Source organism: Crinia signifera, chromosome 1, assembly GCF_055691185.1.
Source record: "Crinia signifera chromosome 1, ASM5569118v1, whole genome shotgun sequence".
Taxonomy (NCBI): domain Eukaryota; kingdom Metazoa; phylum Chordata; class Amphibia; order Anura; family Myobatrachidae; genus Crinia; species Crinia signifera.
This window is the reverse complement of record NC_139217.1, coordinates 160,279,083-160,304,298: the sequence shown is the minus strand read 5'-3', so window position 1 is coordinate 160,304,298 and position 25,216 is coordinate 160,279,083. Positions and strand designations below refer to the sequence as shown.

General features: G+C 41.5%; 1 protein-coding gene across 2 annotated transcripts in view; it reads right to left on the bottom strand.

Moving 5' to 3' along the window:
• KCMF1 (potassium channel modulatory factor 1) overlaps positions 1-25,216 on the bottom strand; it is a 78,617-nt gene that overhangs the window by 35,867 nt on the left and 17,534 nt on the right. For both annotated transcript variants that reach the window (XM_083175498.1, XM_083175505.1), the window contains exon 2: positions 5,542-5,709. In XM_083175498.1, coding sequence (XP_083031624.1) covers positions 5,542-5,709 — 168 coding nt within the window. The remainder of the gene's footprint in view (positions 1-5,541; positions 5,710-25,216) is intronic.

Below are 25,216 nucleotides of genomic sequence, written 5' to 3'. Positions count from 1 at the left end.
ATAGACATAGTATGTCTGTATGGAGGTTCCCCAGGTACTCATGTCCCTGCAGCCGAGACTTGTCTGTTGTAGTAAGATAAAAGTTTTAAATGAAATAAGGAAAATAAAAAAGGTACTTATGTAGTATCTGGGCTGCCGATTTTGTGATTGTATGCCTTACCTTAAGGCATACAATCAGATGCGATGCGATTCGATGCGATTTTGCATAGGATTCAATGTTAAGAAGGTCCTGTTCATTTCCCCACTATCCAAGTGGGCATAGAGTTGATTTTATATAGCGTGGCGAGCGCAGCAAGCCACCGAGCCCGAAGCGTGGCGAGCGAAGCGAGCCCCGCGAGGGGACACATATTTCTTAAAAAGTATTCTGTGTCCCCTCGCGGGGCTCGCTACGCTCGCCACGCTTCGGGCTCGGTGGCTCGCTACGCTCGCCACAGGTTTATATCCAACTCCATGCCCACTTGGATAGTGGGGAAAGGAAAAGGACCCCTTTTTCCCATTGAATTCTATGTTAAAATGGACTCAGACCATTTTAACATTGAATCCTATGGAAAAATCTTGACCATCGCATCGCATACGATTTGGTCGCATGCGATGCGATACGATGCGATGCGATCCGATTTCTAAATCGGAAGCCCAGATACTACATAAGAACCATAAAAAATACTCTAGAGCGCCAGAGGAAGGGTCCGGCTCTTTTTCTAAAACTGGTCTGAGGGAGGGGCATATAGGGTGAGCAGCCATTCACACAAATCTAAAAATAAAGTGCTTGTTCCACTGATCACCCATCTATACCCCACCGTAACATAGCTCTCCAGTGTCCCCTTGGGATGGAAGAAAAATACATAAGAACAAGTTACAGTATCTAGTGCTACATTGCAAATCTTTGCACATCAAGGGCAGTACAGGTGGTGGTATTGGTTAGAATTACGGACTCACAGCACAGATTACCTAACACTGCAGAGTAAGTATATTCTTCCTAAGACCAGGCTAAGTGGCTCCTGATAAAAAAATAAAAAATACATTTCCCTAGTAAGTGTGTGATGGAACTGTCAAATTGTAGGTTTCAAAGAAAAAACATCATTGTGTGCTAAATTTCACTGTAAGGACTAAATCCACTAACCACAATATTTTAAATTGATCCACAATGATAATGATAACCAGAAAATAGTTGTTTCATTTATACACATTGATATCGGAGCTCAACAATATATACCACGCAGTGTTTGATACAACTACTTTTAGGATTGTGGATATTTAGTTTTTTCTTAATTATTGAAAAACCAAATGAACACACAAATTAAGTTGACCTCAACTAGGCATTTGTCCTATACATAAAGAGTGCCTGTTAAAGCCGGATACATCGAATAAAAAAAATTGATATCTATCTTTTCACCCTTTTGAATAGAAACAATAAGCTTGATGCTAAAATTACTTGCCAATACACCTAAAAGAATTATTTCGGACACGATTCACAATGAGCTATTAAGGTTCATTCCAGGGTGAAAAAATCCTCAGTGGCAATTAGGTCTTTGGACACCAGATATGGTGGCAAATCTTTATGGGGACTTCATGTTCCAAGTAATTCACACCTATGAGATCTTGGTGATATCCTAAATGTTGTTAATAAAGTACTCTTACAATACCACCAGAGCAAAAAAGTGTAGGGTATTTGGTGGAAAATACTGTGTACTTCTTTCTGTTACAAAGGCTCAGATATGTTCCTGTATGTGTCACCATATTTGAAAGCTAATCTCATGTATGATTGGGCAGAATAACATCTGCTATAACAGATTTAATTCCAAAGCAATGATGTCTTTTTCAAACCATTCCAATCGAAGTTTTGGAAGCTTCAGAATTTTGTCCTCAAGTTTAAATGGAATGAAAACCTCCCAAGAACATCCCTTTCTATCCTCAAGAAACCATGAAAAAGAAATGAAATGGTCAGGGATTTCCTAATCTCAAACTATTAACTTGCCTTCCATCTAAGCCAAACCGCCACCTTTGCCCTCCCACCCTTCCCCTGTGTTACCATAGCTTGGCTTCATATTAAAAATAGTTTGACTAATTTGAAAACGAAGAGCGCCCCTTAATTGGCTTTTATGCCTTACCGCAAGTTCTAACTCAGCATTTAAGTCTGTAAACCTCTGACTTGGGATAAAACCGTATTTTTGCACAGTGTTAAGGATTACAATTTAAAAGATTGGATGCAGGCAAATATAACAGTTGATCACATTTTTCAAGTACAACACTGGAAGTCACCCTATGACACCTCGCAAAAGTGGACCTTTTTCAGACCTGCCTGTTTAATTCTTTCAGGTGAAACATTTCCATATGTACCTTCCTCCAGCCATAGACCTATGGTATTTAATCAATTTTAGGATATCTGGTTGAAGTTTCAACAGAGGAAAGGTTTGACATCTTTAACAGACACTTTGTTTATCAGTGAGGTCCTTGATTTCCGGAGCAGTCATAAAACTGTGGGAGAGTGATCTTGCAGCCCCCCCTCATTAAGAGTCTCACTGGAAGGATATCAGAGGGAGTTTACAAAAGCTTTATGGGTAGAATCAATTGTTCGAGGTACCCTCCACTGGTTGTCTAAACCCAATGGGCGCCCGATGCACACATTAGGTGCAGGAGACATTTCTTCTTTCAGCTTCATAAGGAAGAAGAAATGTGTTAAAAGTCTGTGGTTTGGGAGCACAATCCTCTGCTTTAGAAGGAGGTTTGGGGTGCGTCAATGAAATCGCTGTTCGGCATCCATTCAAATTTAGACTCCTAGCAAGAGGCAGCAGAAACAACTAAAAAAAGTCCCATATACACACCACAATTAAGGAAACTAATCTAATATAAGTACTATTAAACATCCAATAAGCTTTTCAAAGAGTTTCTGACAGCCAGGTCAGTCTGCAGAAGGAGGTGTGGTCACAGCAGAACAATCTACCACAAACAGGGCCTGACTCTGAGATGAAAGTAATGCAGACAACTGTAAACCTAGACAAAACATGCTGCCTTGAAATGGGTAAAAATAATACACATCTTTTGCATGCAGACCACAAATGCTTGACAGGGCTTATTTGTATGCTGCAATTTGCTTTCAGACAAGGCAATCTGAAATCGAAATGCTCTGCCCATATAACATCTGCCCCATCTGCAGTGCAATATTTTTTCCCAGATGTAGAGTTACTTGCTTAATTTTACTGTGCTCCCACATAAGAATCAAACCTATAGTCGGCCCTGTACAAGCCAAACTCTTTTCTGGGCATTGTGCACTCTATTATGTAGTCAATGTTGTTAGAGCATATAAAGAGAATTGTTTCTCCTCACAACCTCCTCGATATGATCAAAAGTGGAGTCAAAAATGAATTTACCATTTATTGGACACAGTCATGGCGGCTAAGGATTGGAAATCAGACAACAAACCACCCTCCTTCAATTTTAGCTTTTAATAATTAAGCCTGGGATGTAGCAAGCATAGGGATATATCACACTTATATACAATAATTAACCTAGGTTAATTGTTAGAGTGCCTTAATATGGGTTAGTTTTCTAATAAGCAGCTGCTACCGGGGGTGGTCAGTTCCCCAACAAAATATACATAAAAAGGACAAAGGTGGAGCAGCGCTATACCAAATTAAAAAGTGTATGCATCAATTATATAGTAACAATTTAATAATATTTAGACATACATAAACAATACATAGTTTAAAATATGAAGGACCTATTAAAGGTGTGGGGGACCTGTGGAGTATCAATAGTCACCATTGGGGGATTGATATAACCTGCGTGGATCGAGATTGACGTCCGATTGCAAAGTGAGTCCGTTAGATGGTAATCCTGAGTATCCTATGGTCTCCTGGTTTCAGACCCGTTGGCAAAAGATGTTGTGTAGCTAGCCGGGGGGGACCTATAAACGGCAGTCCAATAGGTCAGGTACTTGAAAACGGTACAATGCCTCTGATGTTAAATATGAAGGACACGATCCAATGATGGGCAGGTGGTCAACCTCTTCTCCCAATGGTGGTAGATGTTGTTTCTCCAGAGTCAGGTCTAGTAACACCAACGCGTTTCGCTGTGTTCACTCACAGCTTTGTCAGGTGTAATGGATGGTAGAAAGGTCCGCTTTATATACCTAACTTCCTGTGTAGGTAATTAGCATAAATTATTGATGCAAACACACAATACAGATAAAAACATATTTTGCTTGCTCGGAGAAACTTGTGTAAAATAACCCTTAATGTACATAAAATAAACAATCAGAAAATATATTTAAAATTCAATAAATCAGTACACATAATCCAGATGTGACCTCTGTGACTGTGGTCACTTCCGGGCAACCACAATGACTGAACCCTGATTCGCCGGAGAGTGACGGAACGTCACTTCTGGCGTCGAAAACAAAATAAAGAAAATTGTAAATAGCGATCTGGGAGAATCTGCAACATTAATGGGGCTAAAAAACAATTCCCCAAAAGTCACATATGATAGAACGACTGGAGGAATGATTCTAAAAACTAAAAATAAATATAATAAAGGAAATATGGGCAGTCAGTAAGTCCAATGGACACTTCTAACCCGGAAGTGACCACAGTCACAGAGGTCACATCTGGATTATGTGTACTGATTTATTGAATTTTAAATATATTTTCTGATTGTTTATTTTATGTACATTAAAGGTTATTTTACACAAGTTTCTCAGAGCAAGCAAAATATGTTTTTTATCTGTATTGTGTGTATGCATCAATTTATGCTAATTACCTACACAGGAAGTTAGGTATATAAAGCGGACCTTTCTACCATCCATTACACCTTGACAAAGCTGTGACTGAACACAGCGAAACGCGTTGGTGTTACTAGACCTGACTCTGGAGAAACAACATCTACCACCATTGGGAGAAGAGGTTGACCACCTGCCCATCATTGGATAGTGTCCTTCATATTTAACATCAGAGGCATTGTACCGTTTTCAAGTACCTGACCTATTGGACTGCCGTTTATAGGTCCCCCCCGGCTGGCTACACAACATCTTTTGCCAACGGGTCTGGAACCAGGAGACCATAGGATACTCAGGATTACCATCTAACGGACTCACTTTGCAATCGGACGTCAATCTCGATCCACGTAGGTTATATCAATCCCCCATTGGTGACTATTGATACTCCACAGGTCCCCCACACCTTTAATAGGTCCTTCATATTTTAAACTATGTATTGTTTATGTATGTCTAAATATTATTAAATTGTTACTATATAATTGATGCATACACTTTTTAATTTGGTATAGCGCTGCTCCACCTAGATATATCACACTTACTTACACTATAAACATAAAACTGTGACATGTGGAGAGGGAGAGAGAGAGAGAGAGAACACCCCGTCCTCGATCCGAAAGCCCTGTGGACCGCCTTATTTTACCCTTGCTGACTAGACTCAAACTTGTGGGACAAATGCTTTACTTATACGCACTTTTAATAGCAGACTTGGTCAGACTGGAGAGCTTATGACACCATTTTCTTCCTGTCAAATGAGAATACATAATACTCACCAAAGTCTACTCTTGTCAATATGCACTGCATTGGATGGTCTGTTGTATGCCTTGTCGTTGTTGCACCACTTTCATAGCAAGATGCACACAAGTCGTAATCGTAGCAAATTAAGCACTTATATCGTCTGCCTCTGAAGTTTCCTTTTAAACAAGCATCGCAGCTGACACCTGCAACACATAAAATTAAGGATATGAGTATTTCTATTAAATGAGCCTTTAAAACCAACTGCAAATTTTGTAACTAAAATATAGATCTGAACCCACTATTATCAAGTATTCTATAGAATTAATCACCAAGAATATTCTCCACATTTAATAAAACAGTTTATTTCTAGAACGCAGCTTGGAAATACCATACAAATCAGAATTGCTGAATAATGACATAGCAGTAAATGCATATCCAAAACCAAATGATAATGCACTTCTGTTTCTGCATTGTTAGCTGCCTATGAAGCCTTCCATGCCGAATGGAACCATTTGCAGCCACTTTGACAGACATGACTAGCTGCAGAACCATACTCTTGGTGCCTCTACCCACTTTGCAGGCCTAAATTAATAGTTTTTCTGTTCCTTTGCCCTCCATTACCCACCACCCTGCATCTAGAAGCGGCATATTTGATATCACGGGGTAGTTCAGAAGAAGCCATTACCCACACTGACCAGATTACAGTCAACAACACAAATCCAATTGCACTGTGACGGCACCTAATAAACCCTGCTGATCGCATGATAATTCACTTAACCTGGACTGTACAATAGCAATAGCAGTTTGGGCTATCCCATCTGGTAACATTTAAGAATAGATGAAAATATAATAATGCATAAACATTAGCACAATAGCCATAATAAACATGACAAAAAGGTTTCCCTGCCTACCACTTAGAAATAAAATGAATGGTTCACTGGTTTAACTTAAGAAAATATGTATTGTAGACATTAAAATTTAACTTCACAAATTGAATAACTATAAATGGGCAGAGGAAAAATGTAAACCTGTTCTTATACAAAAAAAAAAAAAAACAACTTCATGGACTCTCCCAGTATTTAGATCAGTAGCCATAAGGAACAAAGGAAATTTGTGAAGAATTTGTAAAAAATAAAAATAAAAAAAAGTTTGCTATGTATAATGTCCACAAAGCAAAGCTCACAGTAAGGTTGGGTACAGAAAAAAAAAAAAAAAAGGCTCTGAAAAACATAACCTATGGCTTAAAATATTGGAAGCTGCAGTATCTAGTTTTAATTAAACCACATTAAAATCTAATATGAAATGTATTCAGTTCAAGTACTAATGAAGACCACAAATATCTCAGACATAAATTAGCAAAGGAAAAACACATTTAAAATTTAATTCTGATGATCAACCAAAAAACTCCAGTGTCCAGTGTGTATGCCATGGGATTATTTGAAAAATTGCTGCCCGATAAATCACTCAGTGTATACACACCAAGCAATTTTCACCCGGCCCAGTGGTTTTCATGGCAGTGAACCCCCTTTCCACAGTAAGAGACCGTGGAACGTGGTTCACACGGCCCGTAAAAAAGAGGCCAAAAGGACAGCGATGGCCGGGGAAAATGCGGAAGGCGTGCATAAGTGCTCATGACCACCCATACACACTACTCAATTTTGAGCTCAGAGTAGCTCTAAATTGGAACAAGTATGGGATAACATTTATCCCTTGTGCATGAAGTGCTGCTGTCATGACCCCCATCATTTTGGTAAAAACCCGAGGCGCTGAGGACAGACCGAATGGGAGGGACTGAAATTGGAAATGCTGATTCTTGATCGCAAAATGGAGGACCTGTTGGTAAGGCACGTAAATCAGCACATGTAAATAAGCATCCTTGAAATCCAGCAATGCGAGATACAAAATGAAGGAGCAAAGAGACTCCATCTTGAATTTGTGATATGCCACTTAAAGGCTCAGTGTTTTTAAATTCAAAATCGGTCGCACTGAACCAACAGGGTTTTGATTCCACAAAAACAGGCAAACAAAATCCATCTATCTGATGCTCGGTAGGTACTGGCACAAGCACTTGAGAAGACAACAGCTATTGCAGTGCCTGAAGTGACTTATCTATTTCCAAGTCTGGAAGAACCGTAGTAAAAATAAAAAAAAATAAACTGACAGGGTGGCAGATATGCAAATTCTAGCCTGCAGCCTTTGGAGATGAAGCCCAGAACCCATCTGTCCCTGTAGGATGCTGCCCAAACATGCTGGAAGGGATACTCTGGGATACCCAGGTAGGAAGGAAGTTTGTCATGCCAAGGATTTGTCGACTGCCTAAGCAGTGGAGACAGCGAAACCTCTGCCTCTATAGGGGGTATATATGCACCCGTTTTGCCTCTAAATTTGGGATTGCCCAAAAAAAAAAAAAAAAGACTGCCCCCTAGAACTGCTTTCCAGATGGAGGAGCCGCGAAATGTAGAAAGGTAGGTTTGCCATCCGTGGCCTGAGCAATAAGCTTGTCCAGCTCGTATCCAAACAGAGTTTCGCCAGTTAAAGGCAAAGCCTCCATTGCCTTCTAAATCTCAGCTTCAGCCTGCCAAGACTTCAGCCACAGAAAACGTCTGCCCGTGACTGACAAGGCAGATATCTTTGCTCCTAAAGCCGCAGACTCTCTAGCGGCCAATCCCTAGTAGTTTGCGGACTCGCGAATACGTTCCAAAAAAGCTAGCAGTTGTTCACATGGCCTGTGCTCATCTAGGCCCCTAGACAATTCTGCCGCCCAGGACTTCATGGCTCTGCTGACCAAAGAGGAGACAAAGGGCGGACGGAGAAGTACCCCCGCCATGGAATAAAAATTCTTTAAAAAACTGTTTCTAAAAAACGATCCGGCGCCTCTTTTAAGGCCACAGCACACGGAATAGGAAGAGTCACTTTCTAAGAGAGTTTACAATCTGAAGCATCAGTTTGAGGTGGAATTTCCCACTTCGCTCTTGATTCGTCTGAAAAAGGATAGATAACTTTAAAGCGTTTGGTATTTTTTATCCGGAGTTTTCCAAATCTGCAGCAGGGGTTTTTCTAGTTCCACTGATTCCGGGAAGTTAATGACCAAAGATGGAAACTGGAGCCAGGAGCTTCGGTTCCTCCATATTTAAAGTAATTTTAATCCATCCTAATAAGGGCCTCCACTCCACTTATTTTCTTAACTCTGCTGGATGTAACCGCACTTCCATTAAAAGGAATATAATTAAAAGTGAAATACTAAAACTGATAATTCCTAACCCTGTATCTGGTGGTTCAGAATCAGTTCCTCTGATGAAGTCATTTATGATGAAACAAGTTGGGTTTTTATCCATCTTGAACAGAACAGATCATTGGATATTGTGTCTGATTTGCATATGTCTTACATTATGTTTTAATACGTTTTATAAATCGGTCCACTGTGAAATTGTGTATAAAGGCGGTGGCTATTACTGAGCGCGCTTTATTTCTATATCTATCCATCTATTCCTTCCTCCGCTAACAGGGAGGTTTTATAGAAAGAAATCTTCTTAGGAATACAATACATTGCATAGTAGTAGCTAGTGGGGGGGAATGAAATTGTAAACATGCTAGCAGAATGCACCCAACGGAACTACTCCATTCGGGAGTAATCAGTGCATTTCCACTCGCTCTCCTCTGGGGTGAGTAGGAAACCACAAAGTGACCCATTTGAGAGCTTATAAAAGCTTATAAAAGCTTTTCTTGATGCGCCCATTAATTTTGTTGGCTTTGACCATAATGAGCGTCAACATAAATTGAAAAATCAACCTGCAAAGGAAACTGCATGTTGCAGGGCAGTCTTTGGACTCATCACTCCAATAAACCAGGGGCAACCCCCTTTTCTTAAAATGCTGGTTGCCCATGGTCCCGGCCCTCCCAGCAAACGCTTCTGCTGCATTTAGAATTCTGGGTCTTATTCTGGTTCACTCTTAGAGGCAAATTCCTTCTCAAATGGACAAAACCATGTGCACTGCAGATGGGGCAGATATAACATGTGCAGGTAGAATTAGATTTGGGTGGGGATTTAATGTAAAGTGAGATCTATATTGCAGTGTAAAAACAAAAGCAGTCAGTATTTAACCTACACAGAAACAAAATAACTCACCCAAACCTAATTCTCTCTGCACATGTTACATCTGCCCCCCTGCAGTGCACATGGTTTTATCCATTTAAGAATGAATTTGCCTCTAAGAGTGAACCAGAATAATGCCCTCTGTGTTCTTATCACAGGACCCGTTCTGCACATGCACTGAATGGGTCCTGAGTGTGCTCAGTCCCCAAAAAAGTTGAGAAACTGCAGGAGGGATCGCTTATGTGATCCAACCTGATTTATCCCCCATCTCTTTATAGTACTTTCTTTGTGCACTGTCATGATGGAATAAACAAGGGCATTCCCTAAACTGTTGGCACAAAGTTGTGGGATTCGTCACTCCATAGATAATATTTCCACTGTTCCAGTCAGATGTCTGTGTGCTTTACACAAATCCATCCGACTTGGCAATGTACTTGGAGATGTGAGGCTTGTATGCAGCTGCTCGGCCACGGAAACCCATTCCTTTAAGCTCCTGCTGCACAGTTTTTGTGCTTACATTAATGCCAGTGGAATTGCGGAACTCAGCAGAGCAATGCCCCATGTGCATTACCAGTCGTTGACCCCACTCTGATTTGATGTCGTCTTCCACTTCTTGGCCAAGTTGTTGCTGCTCTTCCTAATTGCTTCCACTTTCTAATAATATCACTTACAGCTGACCAGGGAGAAGCCAGCAGGGATGAAATTTCATTAATTGTCTTCTTGCATCCTATCCTATAAAAGTACCACGCTTGAAGTCACTGAGCTCTTCAGAACAACCCCTTTTGGTATTACAAATGGAGACTGCATGGCTAGGTGCCTGATAATATACACATGTGGCAACCGGTCAGAGTGAAACACCTGAATTCAATAATTAATAGGTATGGCCAAATACTTTTGTCCATAAGGTGTAACGAAATACTCCAGTTATGCAATGGACTTCATACTGGGTAAGGGATGTGGTCACTATTTGCACTATACCTTTACTGATATCTCACCCAGTGTGTACCTATAGTAATTCAGCTTGATAACCGATTTGATGAGATCTTATGGTGAGATTGTGTTCTTCAATGTGCTTTTGAAAGTGGTTATTTCTATTATATTATACAAAACACAATATGCAGAGAGAACACGGAGTTCACAAGGTATTGCATGTGAAGGAACAAACCCTTCTGCAATTTGTGGCAGTGTAAAAGGTAAGGGCCTGCTGTCCAGCAGGTAGAGAAAATATGTAACAGAGTCTGTTTCAGCATGACCATGGAAACAAACAGCCCACAAAAAACGACACAAACAAAAGATCTGGTCATATTAATGATTCTTACAGCAGAGAATGCAAGCCCAAGCCAGCTCCCAAGCAGCACAAACACACAGAGGCTTCACCAACCACAGCTATCAGTTACTGAGCTGCAATTATTTATTTATTATTCTCTCACAATCAGAGAAAGTGTACATTGTTTATGTGTACACGGAACAAAAGAGCGATGTAAAACCTAAAGTGTCTTAAAAGACTAGCTTGGATACTTCACATTATTTTAATGTGCATTAACAGCAGCATATATTTCTACTTAACATGTTTATAATGTCATCATTAAAGAAACTTAAAATGAGCAAAAGTTTTTTTTTTTTTCTACTTCTGGACAATCCAGTCCTACACAATGCGCTGTCAGAATCGCTGCTCACATACCAGTCACAGTAGTGTCTTGACCTTGGAGACAGGTTGGTAGATGTACAGTAAGAAGACTCATTATAGGGGATCTTATGTGCGCTGAAACAGCTTCTCCCCCATTTATGAAAGCTGTGATCGCATGCAACCATTTTGGTTTGTTTTTTTGGCTCTTGGGAGCAAATTGTTTACCAATGCACTACACAAGCAGACACAACCCGTTTTAAAACTCCTTGCATGAGATAAATGGTGCTCCAGCCAATCAGCGCCCAAGAGTCATTTGTCAAACATGACAGGAGCTGATTGACTAGAGAACGAAATATCATATACAACGAGTTTTAAAACTCATTGCATATGATAAAACCTGTTGATAAATCAGCCCTTATGTTTGGTATCATTCTATGCCCCAAATTAACATGGGCCAAATAAAGCAAGAGAGCTGTCCAAGGATATCAGAAAAAAAGTAAAAGGTTAGTGTGTTAAAAGGCAAAGGCTAGAAGACCAACGGGTTCGGTATGACTCGACGACGGTCAGTATACAGATATCAGAATCCCGACCACAGGTATGCAGACAGGGATGGGAGAGGGGGAAAAAAGCTAAATTCAGGCTTGCTGCACTTGTTACTCTGCGGGCTCAGGAGAATAGCCCCTGTTGGTCAGAATAGCAACTGTTGGGCAGTTGAACAGTTGGGATTTCGACTGTCAGCGAGTCATCCGGCACCCAGACCAAATACAAAGCAGCACAATGGTCCTGTAACTATAGTCAGTTTTAGCAGGACAACAGGTCCTGCCCAATTTTTAAAGGGCAAAACACACCTTGCCCATTAAGCAGCGCCCTGCTAAACCACCTGTGGATGATTCCGTAAAAAACATTTCAGCAACAATGTATACGGAAATGTTTTATAACATCTTCCACCAAACATATTTATCTCCCGAAAGGAGGTTAAATATGGGCATAGAACTAGATAGTAAATGCTTAAAGTGTGAAAAGCCGGAGGCAGATCTGTTTCACTGCCTGTGGAAATGCGTATACAGTATATAAAAAAATTCTGGGTGGAAGTATTGCAATTCATCATCAAAATATTAGAAAACACATTCCAACTGGCCCCAGAATGGGCGATTTTTGGAATAATTGGGAAGGAGGTAAAAATTGCAAAGGGCAAAAAGAAATTGCTACTGGCAATATCAGCTGTGGCTAGGAAAAGCATTCTCCACAGGTGGATAGATAGATCTGTTCCTGAAATGAAACTCTTTGAGGAAAAATGACTTTATATATTCCGTATGGAATGGGTGGAGGCAACACTCCAAAAAGATAAACGGGTTAAAGACCTCTTCGAAAAGGAAGTATCATAGAAACCCAACCAAATTCAATAAAGACACAATTAAGAAAATGTTTCCAAGTAACAAGCTGGTATGAAACGAGAATAGCGTTATTCGAAGACCCTATTAGCCCTAGTTAAATTAATTAGAACAAAGGAAGGTAAGGGGAACATGAGACCCAGGGGTAAGGGACCGGTATAAAGCATAAAGCTTAAAGTTTAAAGATACATAGATATACAGGTACATAGAGAATAAGAACCAAAGATGACAATGTAAATGATTTTTAGAAATGTACTTAATGATGTGATTGATTTATACAAAGTATAAATGTTTGAACTTACTTCTAATGGAATAAATAAAAAGTAAAAAAAAAAAAAGATCTGTTATATATTGTGTGATCACTTTATGAGCGACAGTGGGTTCTGTGGAATAAAACCAAGGAGAACTTTACTTCTGCAGTGGAAAAAAATGCAGACTGGAAGTTGCTAAACTTCATATTGGCAAGCCACAATCAGTGGAGCTCACGACATGCATCCAATCCAGGCCCAATCGTGACCCCCTACCCACTAGAATGGTCGTTAACAGATACTATCTGCTGAAGGTAGGATCTGAGAAACGACCTAACGACCTGGGGGGGGGGAAGGGGTGCGCTCATCAGATCGGGATCGGACTAGAAATGGCCCAAACCATGCCCAATTTACATACAATCGGTCGAGATTGTATCTAAATTTTGGCCCAAATCGTTCTGGAGTGTACCCTACATTAACAGGAGTCTCTTGACTTATCAATTGGCAGATTTGCTCACTCCTGAAATGATGCCTCCCCCTACCAACAATTATACTTTATGCTACACAGCAGCTTTATCAAAGTATTTTGGGCAGGCTAACTTTTGCCTTTAATTGCCCATGATTTTTCTTTGGAAAATGTATTTGGAGACTTCAATGTGAGTTTTCTTTTACTCCTTTAATGTCAAATAAACTACTATTCAACAAAAAAGGAGAGTGAAGTCCCATACCCACTGGGCGGTTTTGAGCTGAAAGTTTTGTACTTTGAGCTTCTTTCAGCGTAAAAGCCGCCCAGTGTGTGTGTATATGGCTGATCGATGAGCGGTGGTATTGCCAGCAGACTGAACGACTTTCCATAGAGTCCTGCTATGGAAATCTGTTCACCCCCTAATGTTCATAGTACCCGCCATCTTTGAAATCCCATGCAGTTCCTGTTCCCTGCCTGGGGAGTCGCTGTCTGCTGTGGTGTTTCCAGCACAGGTCTGGTTTGCATATCAGTGCTGACATACAGACCACACTGTGCTAGAAGCACTACAGCAGACAGCGACACCCCAGGCAGGGAAGAGGAACTACATGGGTTTTCAAAGATGGCGAGTGCTAGAAAATCGCTGACCCGGGGTAAAAAAAAAAAAAAAAATGGTACTGGTTTCCTAGCACAGCACCTATCGCATACCATTGCATGCCTTAATTAGTGGTATGCGATGGTATGCAACGGACCCAATTTTTGGGACCTAAGAGCCGCACTGTACAATTTTAAAATCGCATCGGATGCAGCGTGCCGAAGCCCGAAGCGTGGCAAACGCAGCCTGCCCCGCGAGGGGATGCGTAATACATGTGAAGTTATCCACGTCCGCTCACCACGCTTCGGGCTCGGTGGCTCTCTGCGCTCGCCCCACTATATAGAATCAACTCCACGCCGGGGTATGAAAAGGTCGGAGAACGTGTACCGCTGCGCTCGCCACGCTTCGGGTTGGCGTTAATAGTGGTGGTGGCATTAACAATAGGGGTGCATATAACATACTAATCACCCATCAGGGTGATTGTACAATGAAATCATTTTGGTCGGATGCGATGCGATCAAAACTATGTAACAAGATTAAAATCGTGGGCGCCGTGCTAGGAAACAAATACCTTAAAAATAAATAAAATAAAACCCAGTGTGTATGCATGGAGTGATTTTCACAGCATCGCTGTCCATACACGCTGGAGCAAGATCGCCCAATGTATGGAACTTCAGAGACACAGGTGCACTATGCATTAACATAGTAGCATGGAAGATTTTAACACATTCTATACAAAGTTATCAGTAACTAGAAATATAATCTGATAAAACACAATGTATTTGTATTCACCAGATCATAGTTTAAAGAGACTGTAAAAGTAGATAATACTTTTCAGTAAGCCATACCAGAGTACAAAAATAATTCTAATACATGTATATGGAGTAAGTAAGAAAGAAATAAAAAGCAGTACTATGGACAAATGGAGTTCACATGCTTTACTGTGCTTCTGAAATCTGTTCATAATCTTGCAAGCATCTGTTTTATGGATATCCGGTGACAGTCACTAGGTCGACCATTGATCGTTGACACCTTGAAATGGTTGACATACCATAGGTTGGCATTGAAAGAAGGTCGACACCCACGAGGCGACATGGGGTTTTGTTGGGGTCTATTTCAACAAATCTGAACATGGACTCCGTATAAGTGTGTCGTCTATCTCTTATAGTGTAACCGATTTATGTATTGTGCATGTTAACTAATTGCTACACAGAATGTTTGTATGTACATGGGCAAATTAGTAACCCACCCTAAAGGTAGCCATACATCAGAAAGATATTGTACCCAATCATACAATATCAATTGATTGTAAGATGGATTGTATGCAGATTGTGTGCACATCTTGTGTACACAATCATACAATCAATCAGCAGATGGATTGTATGACTGATTGTATGATGGATTGTGTGCAGATTGTGTGCACATCTTGTGGACACAATCATGCAGCAGATGGATTGTATGGCTGATTGTATGATGGATTGTGAGTAGATTGTGTGTCCATAAACCACCAAGGACTGCCAGGGATTTCAAGGGAAATTGTACACAATCATGAGCGCAATCGATTTTAAGATCGATCTGTCTGATGTATGGTCAGCTTAAGAGGTACCAGTTTTACTCTTAACAGACTGTTGAGAGTATTCAATTGACATGGAGGGTGTCAGACTAAACCTTGTAGCTCCATTACGGGGGCGAGTTGACTCTACAAGCCTGAATCTCAATTTTTAGGGCACAGAAAAAAGGCTGTTTAACGAACTAGCATTTCCCAGCACTGTGGGGATTTCAGCTAGCAACTAGCAAGAACCCCTAGCATAGGGCTAGCCAACAGTCAGAAAACAACATGCCATTTGACACAATAAAATGTAAAACATGATGTAAATGCTACACACAAGATTAGATTGTAACAAAAACAAAACAAATATTGTAGGGAAAGAACATGCACCGCTTATAGAAATTTTAGTTTGGCTTAATTTGTTTCCAATAGGAAATAGAGCTACAGTACCATTTGGCTCCTTCTCAGGCTGCACTGTCAATTTAGCAATACAATCCAATAATGCCATCTTTGAACTTAAAGCATAAAATAAACATCTAAAACTTGTCAGTGTTTCCCCACAATAGCCTTGAAACTCCTAATAAATCGTATCTAATGTTCCTCTTAGTGACTGTAGGAGGCCTAAATAAAGGTGGAACTATAGGCCAAAAATTCTTTGATATGTGATAGTCTGTAAAATATCTTTACCCAATGACTTACAGCAACAAGCCCTACAGCATACATTTCTAATTCTGTAGACGAGGGACAAAATCTGTGTCAAAACAGCAGCAAAGCAGCAAATCCTTTTCAAATTGATTCTAATTACACACACAGATTCTTTTTTGTCTGTTACGCAAACTCGGTCCTCATGGAACCTTAAAACTAGATACACACTACACAACTATTAGCTAATAACTGAGTGATCAGCCTGTTTTACTGCATAGTGTGCAAGCATGAGCGTTTTGGCCAAATGCACAAACACATTCCAAAAACAGTCAAATAGAGCTGACAGGGACGCACAAGCATCTAACTCGCTCGCGCATTAGCAAAACCACGGTGATGGCGGCTTTTCTGCCCATGCCATCTTCAGGGAGACGGGCAGGCTGCCGCAGACAGGCAGGGAGCGGTAGAGACGGGCGAGGGCTCAGACAGAATGGGCCACGCAAGCGTCTTGTGCATGAGTGTCCCCTTCTGAGGATGGCGATAGAATCACCATGAACAGCTCAAGTGAGAGCTGCTCCATCTATAGACTTGGTTTCGATGACCGATCAGTCAGGCTTGCCATAAGTTTACCATGTAGTATGTGTACATTCTCAACAAACTGCCCATATTTTATACAAAATATCATGATTAGGTCACCCTCTGTATGGGCGAACTTATGCAAATTCAGTGAGGTGTGGCAAATAATCGTAAGAAAAAAATGCTTAGTGTATGCTGCCGATACCAGGGCCCTTCCACTTGCTGAAAAAAATTGCCCTGATTGTTGCCAATACAGCACAAATAGAATACGGGGGTAGGTGGCGTAAAGGTGAATGTTTTTCAGATTCAGCGGGGGTGGTAATTGACACAATAGAAGAGCAGGTGGTACTTCTAAGAGGACAGAGTTTGAGTAACACAGTGCTCTAAAGATGATCACTTCAATCATAACATGGACTAAGAAATAGTAACCGTTTAGTAAGCTTACATTCTAGAAGTAGGAAGGAGAAGTGAACTATACATTGTAAACTGGCAAGCAGGAACCCTTGGGGTGTATCCAAGTACCCAAGGTAAGTTACTGTGGGTAATGTCTCAGCGGGGGACCACAAAATTGTCCACGAAAAGTCAGTGCAGGCTGCAGCTAGCTCTTCAACGATACAAATCAAATAAAATCACGGCAGTATCACCGAATCTGTATGTTTTGATGATATTTTTTTTTCCCCGTTGGAGGGGGGGGGGGGGGGGGTCAACCAACAAAAGCCTTCTGGAGCCTTAATACAGCTAATTGGTTACACATGGAATTTGGATAGAGCTAAAAACACATCTGCAAATAAATGAATATGTAGGTTAGGAGAGGATGTCCGGAGCTTGTCAATTCATTAAACCAACGGGTAGTGAAAACATTTTACATTTCGATCCGGGACCATTTAAATATAAAGAATTAATAAGATAACATTTAACATAATGGGGAACTGTGGTAATGGTATAATATGTCAAACAAATAAGAATATAAGATAAAAAAGTAATTAGAAGGAGACAGGCGGCTTAAAAAGACACTCAACAATTATTAATATTAGTTAAAAAGTATACTTGGCAAGAGCAGTTTTCGGACAGGATTGTAACTTCTAGTAAGATCTGCTTCATGCAATATTTGGGATCATATTTTAATGCTATTAGATGTGAAAACCAAATTGAATGGAGGACACCAACTCCGTAACAAATTAAAAATAAAAAGAACACAGACAACACAAAAGGGCTCAATATACTTCTTTGTTATATAGAAGTCTGACCTCTTTTTCAGAAAAGACAGACCACAGCTTTTGTATTTTACTTTTTCAAGCGTAAGCATACACCTTACCTACAGTGCTTGAAAATGCAGGAGGTGACAGCAGCAGGCCAGTGGCCACACATGGACATGTTTCAAAGGAATGTATTCAGCTATAAATCTGCTTGACATGGACACACAAGAAATGTGATATAACAGTGTTTTTAAACAAAATATAAAACCCATCTTTCTCTCTCTGCACATGTTAAATTTGCCCCACCTGCAGTGCACATGGTTTTGTCCATTAAAAAAAAATTATAGCTTTCTGATCAACTCTGAATCAGGCCATAAAGGTGGTATTCAATTGTTATTTTGCACCGTATCTTCTATCAAAAACGATGAGCGATCATAGGGCGATATTCAATGAATCTATTTTTCTGTGCATATTGCGCCCATTATTGTCAGGCTTTAGCTTACCACCACCAGTGATAACGAGCTGAAATGCTGGTAAAAAAAAAAACAATTGAATACCACCCTAAGTGTTCTCTGTAGGCGTATTCCACTTTTACAGCAAAATCCCGGATTCAACCCGGTATTTGGAACATGGGTCCAATCGGGGTCCGATTCGGGATTTGCCCTGTTCACACTGTACATGGGTTCAGGAGGCGGTGCTTGGAGATGACATTTCCAAGTGTGAAATGTGAATTGGTACAATGCCATGCACCTTCCTCACAAAGCCATGCCCTACATTTTGGTGCGCACTGTCCGTTTCCAGATTATGTATTTTCCAGTAGACAGTATGTTCATCTTGCTTTACTAGCCACAGTGAGGGGTGCCCAAATCTATGTAATTTTACCAAGAAAAAAAAGGCTTGGGCCAGCCTACCCATCTGGGTATATGCCATGTGGGGGAGAGGAGGCTTCTGTATGTACCATGCCGGGGGGAAAGGGGAGAGGAGGCTTCTGTATGTACCATGCCGGGGGGAAAGGGGAGAGGAGGCTTTATTCTGTTGGAACCCAGAAAAGGTCAGTTAGGACCCCAATATTTATATCGGGACCAACTATTTTGGGGGGTTTTCACGATCACTGACAATAACTTTTATACTTGCTCTGATCAAATGTATGCTACTAGCATTATTAATTCTGCTATATATGAAATTCATTTTATACTGGGATTACTTTTAATGAGAAAAAATGGCACCACTAGAAAACTAAAAGATGTATACACAACACATGATTTTGGCCATGTACGATTTTAACTTTTTTTTATTTATTTTTTATAAGACAATTTTTATTTTTCAAATAAGCAAAAGATGTAACTAAGTTGACATTCCATGATGGAAAAGAATAAAGAAGATATCACTTAGACATTTTGTACCGTGGTTTGTGGTATTTACATAACATACGGTGGTATTCTTTTTAAACTAAACATCAGGTCCTCCCAACTGGTGGGGGTTGCATGTTTCGTCCAGGTAATCACATTTGGGATAGAACATTCCTGCATGAGACTTACGTAGTTCCTCAAAGTATAATATGATCATACCAAAATATGCAAATTGACATTAAAGAGATGATACCTCCCTTAGGTAGTAGGTAGAATTTGTACAAAGAAAAATGGGTAATCAGGGGATAAGAAACTGGGGAGGGAAGAAAGGGCGGATGGGGGTGAAACAAGATAAGACAAATGCAGTTGGACAATCGTCTGCTTTTCATGTGGTGTTAGGCCATGTCGTAGTCTATGAACAAGTCATCTCAACCACTCGGGAGGGGTGTTCCCTGATCCTCGAGCATTGAGGTGTAACATAGGTGGTTGGATTAATCTGAGGTAGTTGGTATCGCTGGAAGGGCTACCTGCCGTATCAAGAACCAAGTCGTATTTTCAAAGGCTTTCTGGATGGTCGCTTGTATACTAGGGTCCAGCGTCAGAATATAAGTTTCCCATTTCGCATAAAATCGTGTCACCCCTTTCTCTATGTCACACAAGGCTGCTCTTCGTTCAAAGAATAGGATCTTGAGAAGTGAATTTTTCATCTCCATGAGAGGGGGAGGGGTCTTCTGAATCCAGTGGGTGAGGATTCATTTTTTGCTAGTACTAAGATTAGGGTAAGTAAAAGTATTAATTTCTTTTTTTCTGGGCTGAGATTCCACTCGGGGAAGTATAGGAATAAAGTGGGTAAGGGGTGATATGTTAAGTTTAAGGAGAACGTCGAATTCAGGAAACCCAGCAACTTCCTCCAAAAGGTTTTTATCAGACCACACTCCCAGAAATTATGGAAGAAGGTTGCCCCTCTCATCTTAAGGTGCCCATACACGTTACAATTATTGTATACAATATTGTATACAATATCGCATCTCATCCGATCTCGGTTTTGCGATGATATCAGATGAGATGAGATCTAGTACAAAAAGTATGTACTGCACATACTTTTTGTACTAGATCTCATCTCATCTGATGTCATCGCAAAACCGAGATCGGATGAGATGCGATATTGTATACAATATTGTATACAATAATTGTAACGTGTATGGGCACCTTTACACTTAGGGCATAGGCTCAGATCATCAGGGATGAAGTGGCTCCTCTGTTGTTGGGAGACATATGCCCTGTTAAGGAACTTGAGATGTGTTTCCTGGAGTGAGGCGGCTTGTAGATATTTTAAGGAGTAAGGGAGTTTTTTTTAAGTATTACTTCGTAAGTGGGAAGGGATGGGATATCAAGTCTCCATCTAGTCTCTAACGATTTTAACTTTTTTATTTCCCTTGAACTCCTCAGAGCCCAGAAACCGATACGGACTATGGGCCTTATTCGAGTTCACTCTTTCTGACAAAATCCTTCTTAGATGGACAAAACCATGTGCACTGCAGGGGGGCAGATGTAACATGTACAGATAGAAATAGATTTGGTGATTTTTTGGTGATTCTTTGCAGGGTAAATACTGACTGCTTTATTTTAACACTGCAATATAGATCTCACTTTGAAGTAAAACCCCACCCAAATCTAATTAGATCTGCACAGGTTACATCTGCCCCACCTGCAGTGCACATGGTTTTGTCCATCTAAGAAGGATTTTGTCTGAAAGAGTGAACTCGAATAAGGCCCTATATACACAGCAAGAATTTGGCTATGTAAAGATTTTGGCTATAAAACAACACAACACACACGATGCAATATGTGCTAAGTTTATGGTAAAATGGGTAGCACTTATTGCACGGTGTGTACGTACTTTATGGATGATAAGCAATTAGATCAGATTTTTCCAATTTGAAGCAGAAAAAAAAAATATTTTATTATATCTATCAAACTTTTAGGACAAAATTAGTGTCGACGTGTTTCCGGGGAGGGAATTCAATTGTTTGCGCAATGAGCTCCCAACTGCGCCATTAAATGATTTTTGGTCAACAATTTATCACCCCCAAGTTTAATTGCCTGAGTTAAACTAATTGAAAGTACTGGGCGTGACAATGAAAGAGCCCATCCTGTTAGCCACCTCAGGAAGGTGTGAGCAGAACTTATGGGAGAACACAGCTCATTATTGAACAGCTCATTACTTAGCCGGACGCAAAAATTATTTTATCCACCCACCTACCTTGTGAGTACTATTGTATTTTTATCCTTACGACTGAAATGTTTATCTAGAAACACTGGTATTTGCACATTTTCAGTTATAGCTTATGATCTCATAATGCCATATGGCAGTGGTGAACATACACTCAGTCAAATATAGAAAGGTTACATACACAGCTAATAAACTAAACTGTAAGTATAGTAAAACATCACAAATCATTTATTATCTTCAGGTATAGCACACACAGCTCATGTGAAGTTAGGTACAGAGTTGTACATACAATGGATTTCATAATGCAAGGTCGCCATCAATTTTCAGCATGCAGAATCACAGAATTCAGGGGGAAATATATTATGGGGCACATACTGTGCCACTATGGCATTTCCTGCAGGACAGTACATCAACAATATGTATTAACATCTTGTCCGTCAAAGCGGGTGAGTGCTATGTGCACTGGCGATCCCACAGCACATCAGCTTAAGGGCCCCACACACGGAACAATTTACAGGCATTTTTTGAGCGCTCAGAAAATGTCTGAAACCGCATGTAAATCGCTGTGTGTGTAGTCCACACCGCTATTTACATGCGCGCCCCCACCATTCTGAATCTCCACAAGATTCAGAACGGACCTGTCTGTCAATTCAGAGCCAGGATGGGTGGATACAATCGCACAAGATTCAGAGCAGTCGCCGAGATGCTCCTGCTCATCTCCCAAATGTGTGGCGCGGGGATGAGCAGGGCCATCTGAGCGACTGTCACAGAAGACGCCGCCAACACGAATCCCCGCTGTCACTCATCGCCCCGCTGCCGCCCAGAAGCCTAAAGACGATGCCAGGACCCGCGGCGCCAGCCTGCTGCAGTCAGATGGAAGCTGCAGTGACAGGACACGACGCTGGAAGACTCCAGGGTTGGTGAGTATTTAATTTTTTACACTATGCCACCAACGGGGAGAGGGGGATGCCACGCTATACCACCAACGATGGTACGGGGGACACTGCCACCAATTATTAAATGTTTAGGTGAAGGGTGGATCACTGTACCACCAATGACTAAACCTAATGTTTTGGGGGGGTTCCACTGTACCACTAATGCACGGGTGTCAAACAAGGCCCGCGGGCCAAATCCGGCCCGCCAGACGTCATGTGGCCCGCACGAGGAGATAGCACGTAGGGCAGTGTGTCCCAGCTCCTGCCTAGGTCACCTCCTCTCACCCACCCCACCGCGGCCGCCTTACCTGTTCCTCCACTGTCGGCGGCCATGTTCCTGTAGGCACATATGTATGCGGCTACAGAAACATGGCCGCCAGCCTCCACAGCTACGTGGAGGAGGGCCCGGCCGCCTGTTCCCTCTGATGCCCGGCAGTGACAGACACTGGGTGGGGACATCATGACGATGACGCCGCCCGCCCATGCGTCTGTAAAGAAGTAGGAGCAGGCAGGGAAGCTGGACCGGGAGTCGGGGACAGTGTGGCCGCAGCAAGCAGTGAAGAAAAGCTGGAAGCCGCAGCAGCTACAGGACAGACGGAGAAACAGTAAGTAAGGATGAGGATCACACTCACAATAAAAAAAATATATATATCTGCTGTTTCCTGAGGTGTCCCCGTGTATAATAATAATAATGCCATGACACCACAGACTGCTCCTCCTGTATAATCATTTATGTGTCATGGCATTACTTTTATTATATTATACAGGGGGAGCAGCCTGTGGTGTCATGGCATTCATTTTATATTATACAGGGGGAGCAGCCTGTGGTGTCATGGCATTATAATTATACAGGGGGACCTACAGATACAACCGGCCCTTTGAGGGTGACCAAACTGCTGATGCGGCCCCCGATGAATTTGAGTTTGACACCCCTGCACTAAATGACTTCTGTTGGATATCTATATATCTAGATATCGATATCTATATATCGATATCTATATCTATATATACATACATACATACATACATACACACACACACAATAGTATGTGGGAAACGCAGACTTCCAGTGTAATTTCAGGCAGGGGTTTAAGGTCAAAATAATGAATATAATATAATCCAGCCAGAGAGACGCTCAGTCTCCTGGAACGACTGGACCAGCACACCCTTGATATTAGATGCAAAAAGTGTATTTATTGAAGCATCGTGTCAATCATCAATAAGGTAAAAAATTCATACTTAGCAGTGACTGGCCAAGGACTGAAGACAGCAGCATACAATCATGTAGAAAGTGCCCTGACGGGCCGTTTCGGTAAGTACCTTTCTCAAAGGGCACTTTCTACATGATTGTATGCTGCTGTCTTCAGTCCTTGGCCAGTCACTGCTAAGTATTTTTTACCTTATTGATGATTGACACGATGCTTCAATAAATACACTTTTTGCATCTAATATCAAGGGTGTGCTGGTCCAGTCGTTCCAGGAGACTGTCTCTCTGGCTGGCTATATATATATATAGTGTTGGACCGGCACTCCCACAATCAATCCATCGGTGCTGCGTGCCTTTGCAAGGATAAGATACAAAGCAGGGATCCCCACAGGGAGCAAGCACGTCACTGCAGCAATTTCTTGTAAAGAATAGATGTTTATTGAGCCTCGACGGGCCGTTTCGGGGTACAACCCCTTCCTCAAGAGACTTCAAACAGGGTACAAAAATCACCACAGTGTTACACATTTAAATACCTTCACCTTGCCGCCAAAACACCTTCAGTCACGCCAGACACGCCTCCGCTGCACGTCAGTCGGCTCTGGCGCACAGCAGCAGCATCACCGTCTCACACACGTTGATGTGCTGCCATAACAACCAGACGCCGGCTGGCGACCCGCTCACATCTCACAGACGAGCGCGCCCGCCACTCACACCAAGCGGGAACTCCCTGTCTGCGAGACAGAGCGGGCTTGCAGTGAACTGCGTGTCCACGCCAACACACTCAACGATTACCTCCTCGATCGGTGCCGGCACCCAGAGTAGCTAACGGCGTCTCTCACAAGCCGCTGTCACTCTGATGGTAGCCTAGCAACCCATCAAGCTACCATGACGTCACCTAGGAAGCACACACCCACGGCTCACACCACGTCAGCGCTGCTCCCATGGCAACGCCATAGCTGAAGCAACCATGAGCGTAGATGTTACGTACAGGGTATGGACTAAAATACAGCAACTTTCATAAACACAATAAAGAATAAAACTCAAGACAAATAGTCTTACGTGGGCGACCAATCACCATCACATGTGGCTGAACTGTCTCTCACACAGTTCTAACCACACAAGAGAGTGGCCACTCACAACAGCTGGGCTACCGTCCCGGGTGCTCACACCAACCCAGGTCGACAGCTCAGGTGTCGACAAACCAAATGCTGTATACAATACTGACACCCTTCATAAATCGATCACCAACAAGTAGTATACAAAAATGAAAAAGGAAAATTGCAAAAAAGTAAATAAAATAATCAACAAATAATATAAACAACAGCAATAAAAAACTAAATCAAATATGGGTAAAGGTAGGCATCAACATCACATCCCATTATACCCGGACCCAAGAGATAGCCTTAGGTGAGCTTCAATACTTAAAAAACAGCAAATTCACAAAGAGCCTTAGCATTCACATAAATGAACTCCATACCAGCCGCTCATTTAGGCCATGGGGTGCAACTGTATTTAATGTAAAAATCCACTTAGCTTCAAGTCTAAGTAGTTTTTTATAACGATCTCCACCCCTGATTGACTCGGGGACATGGTCTATTATTTGGTA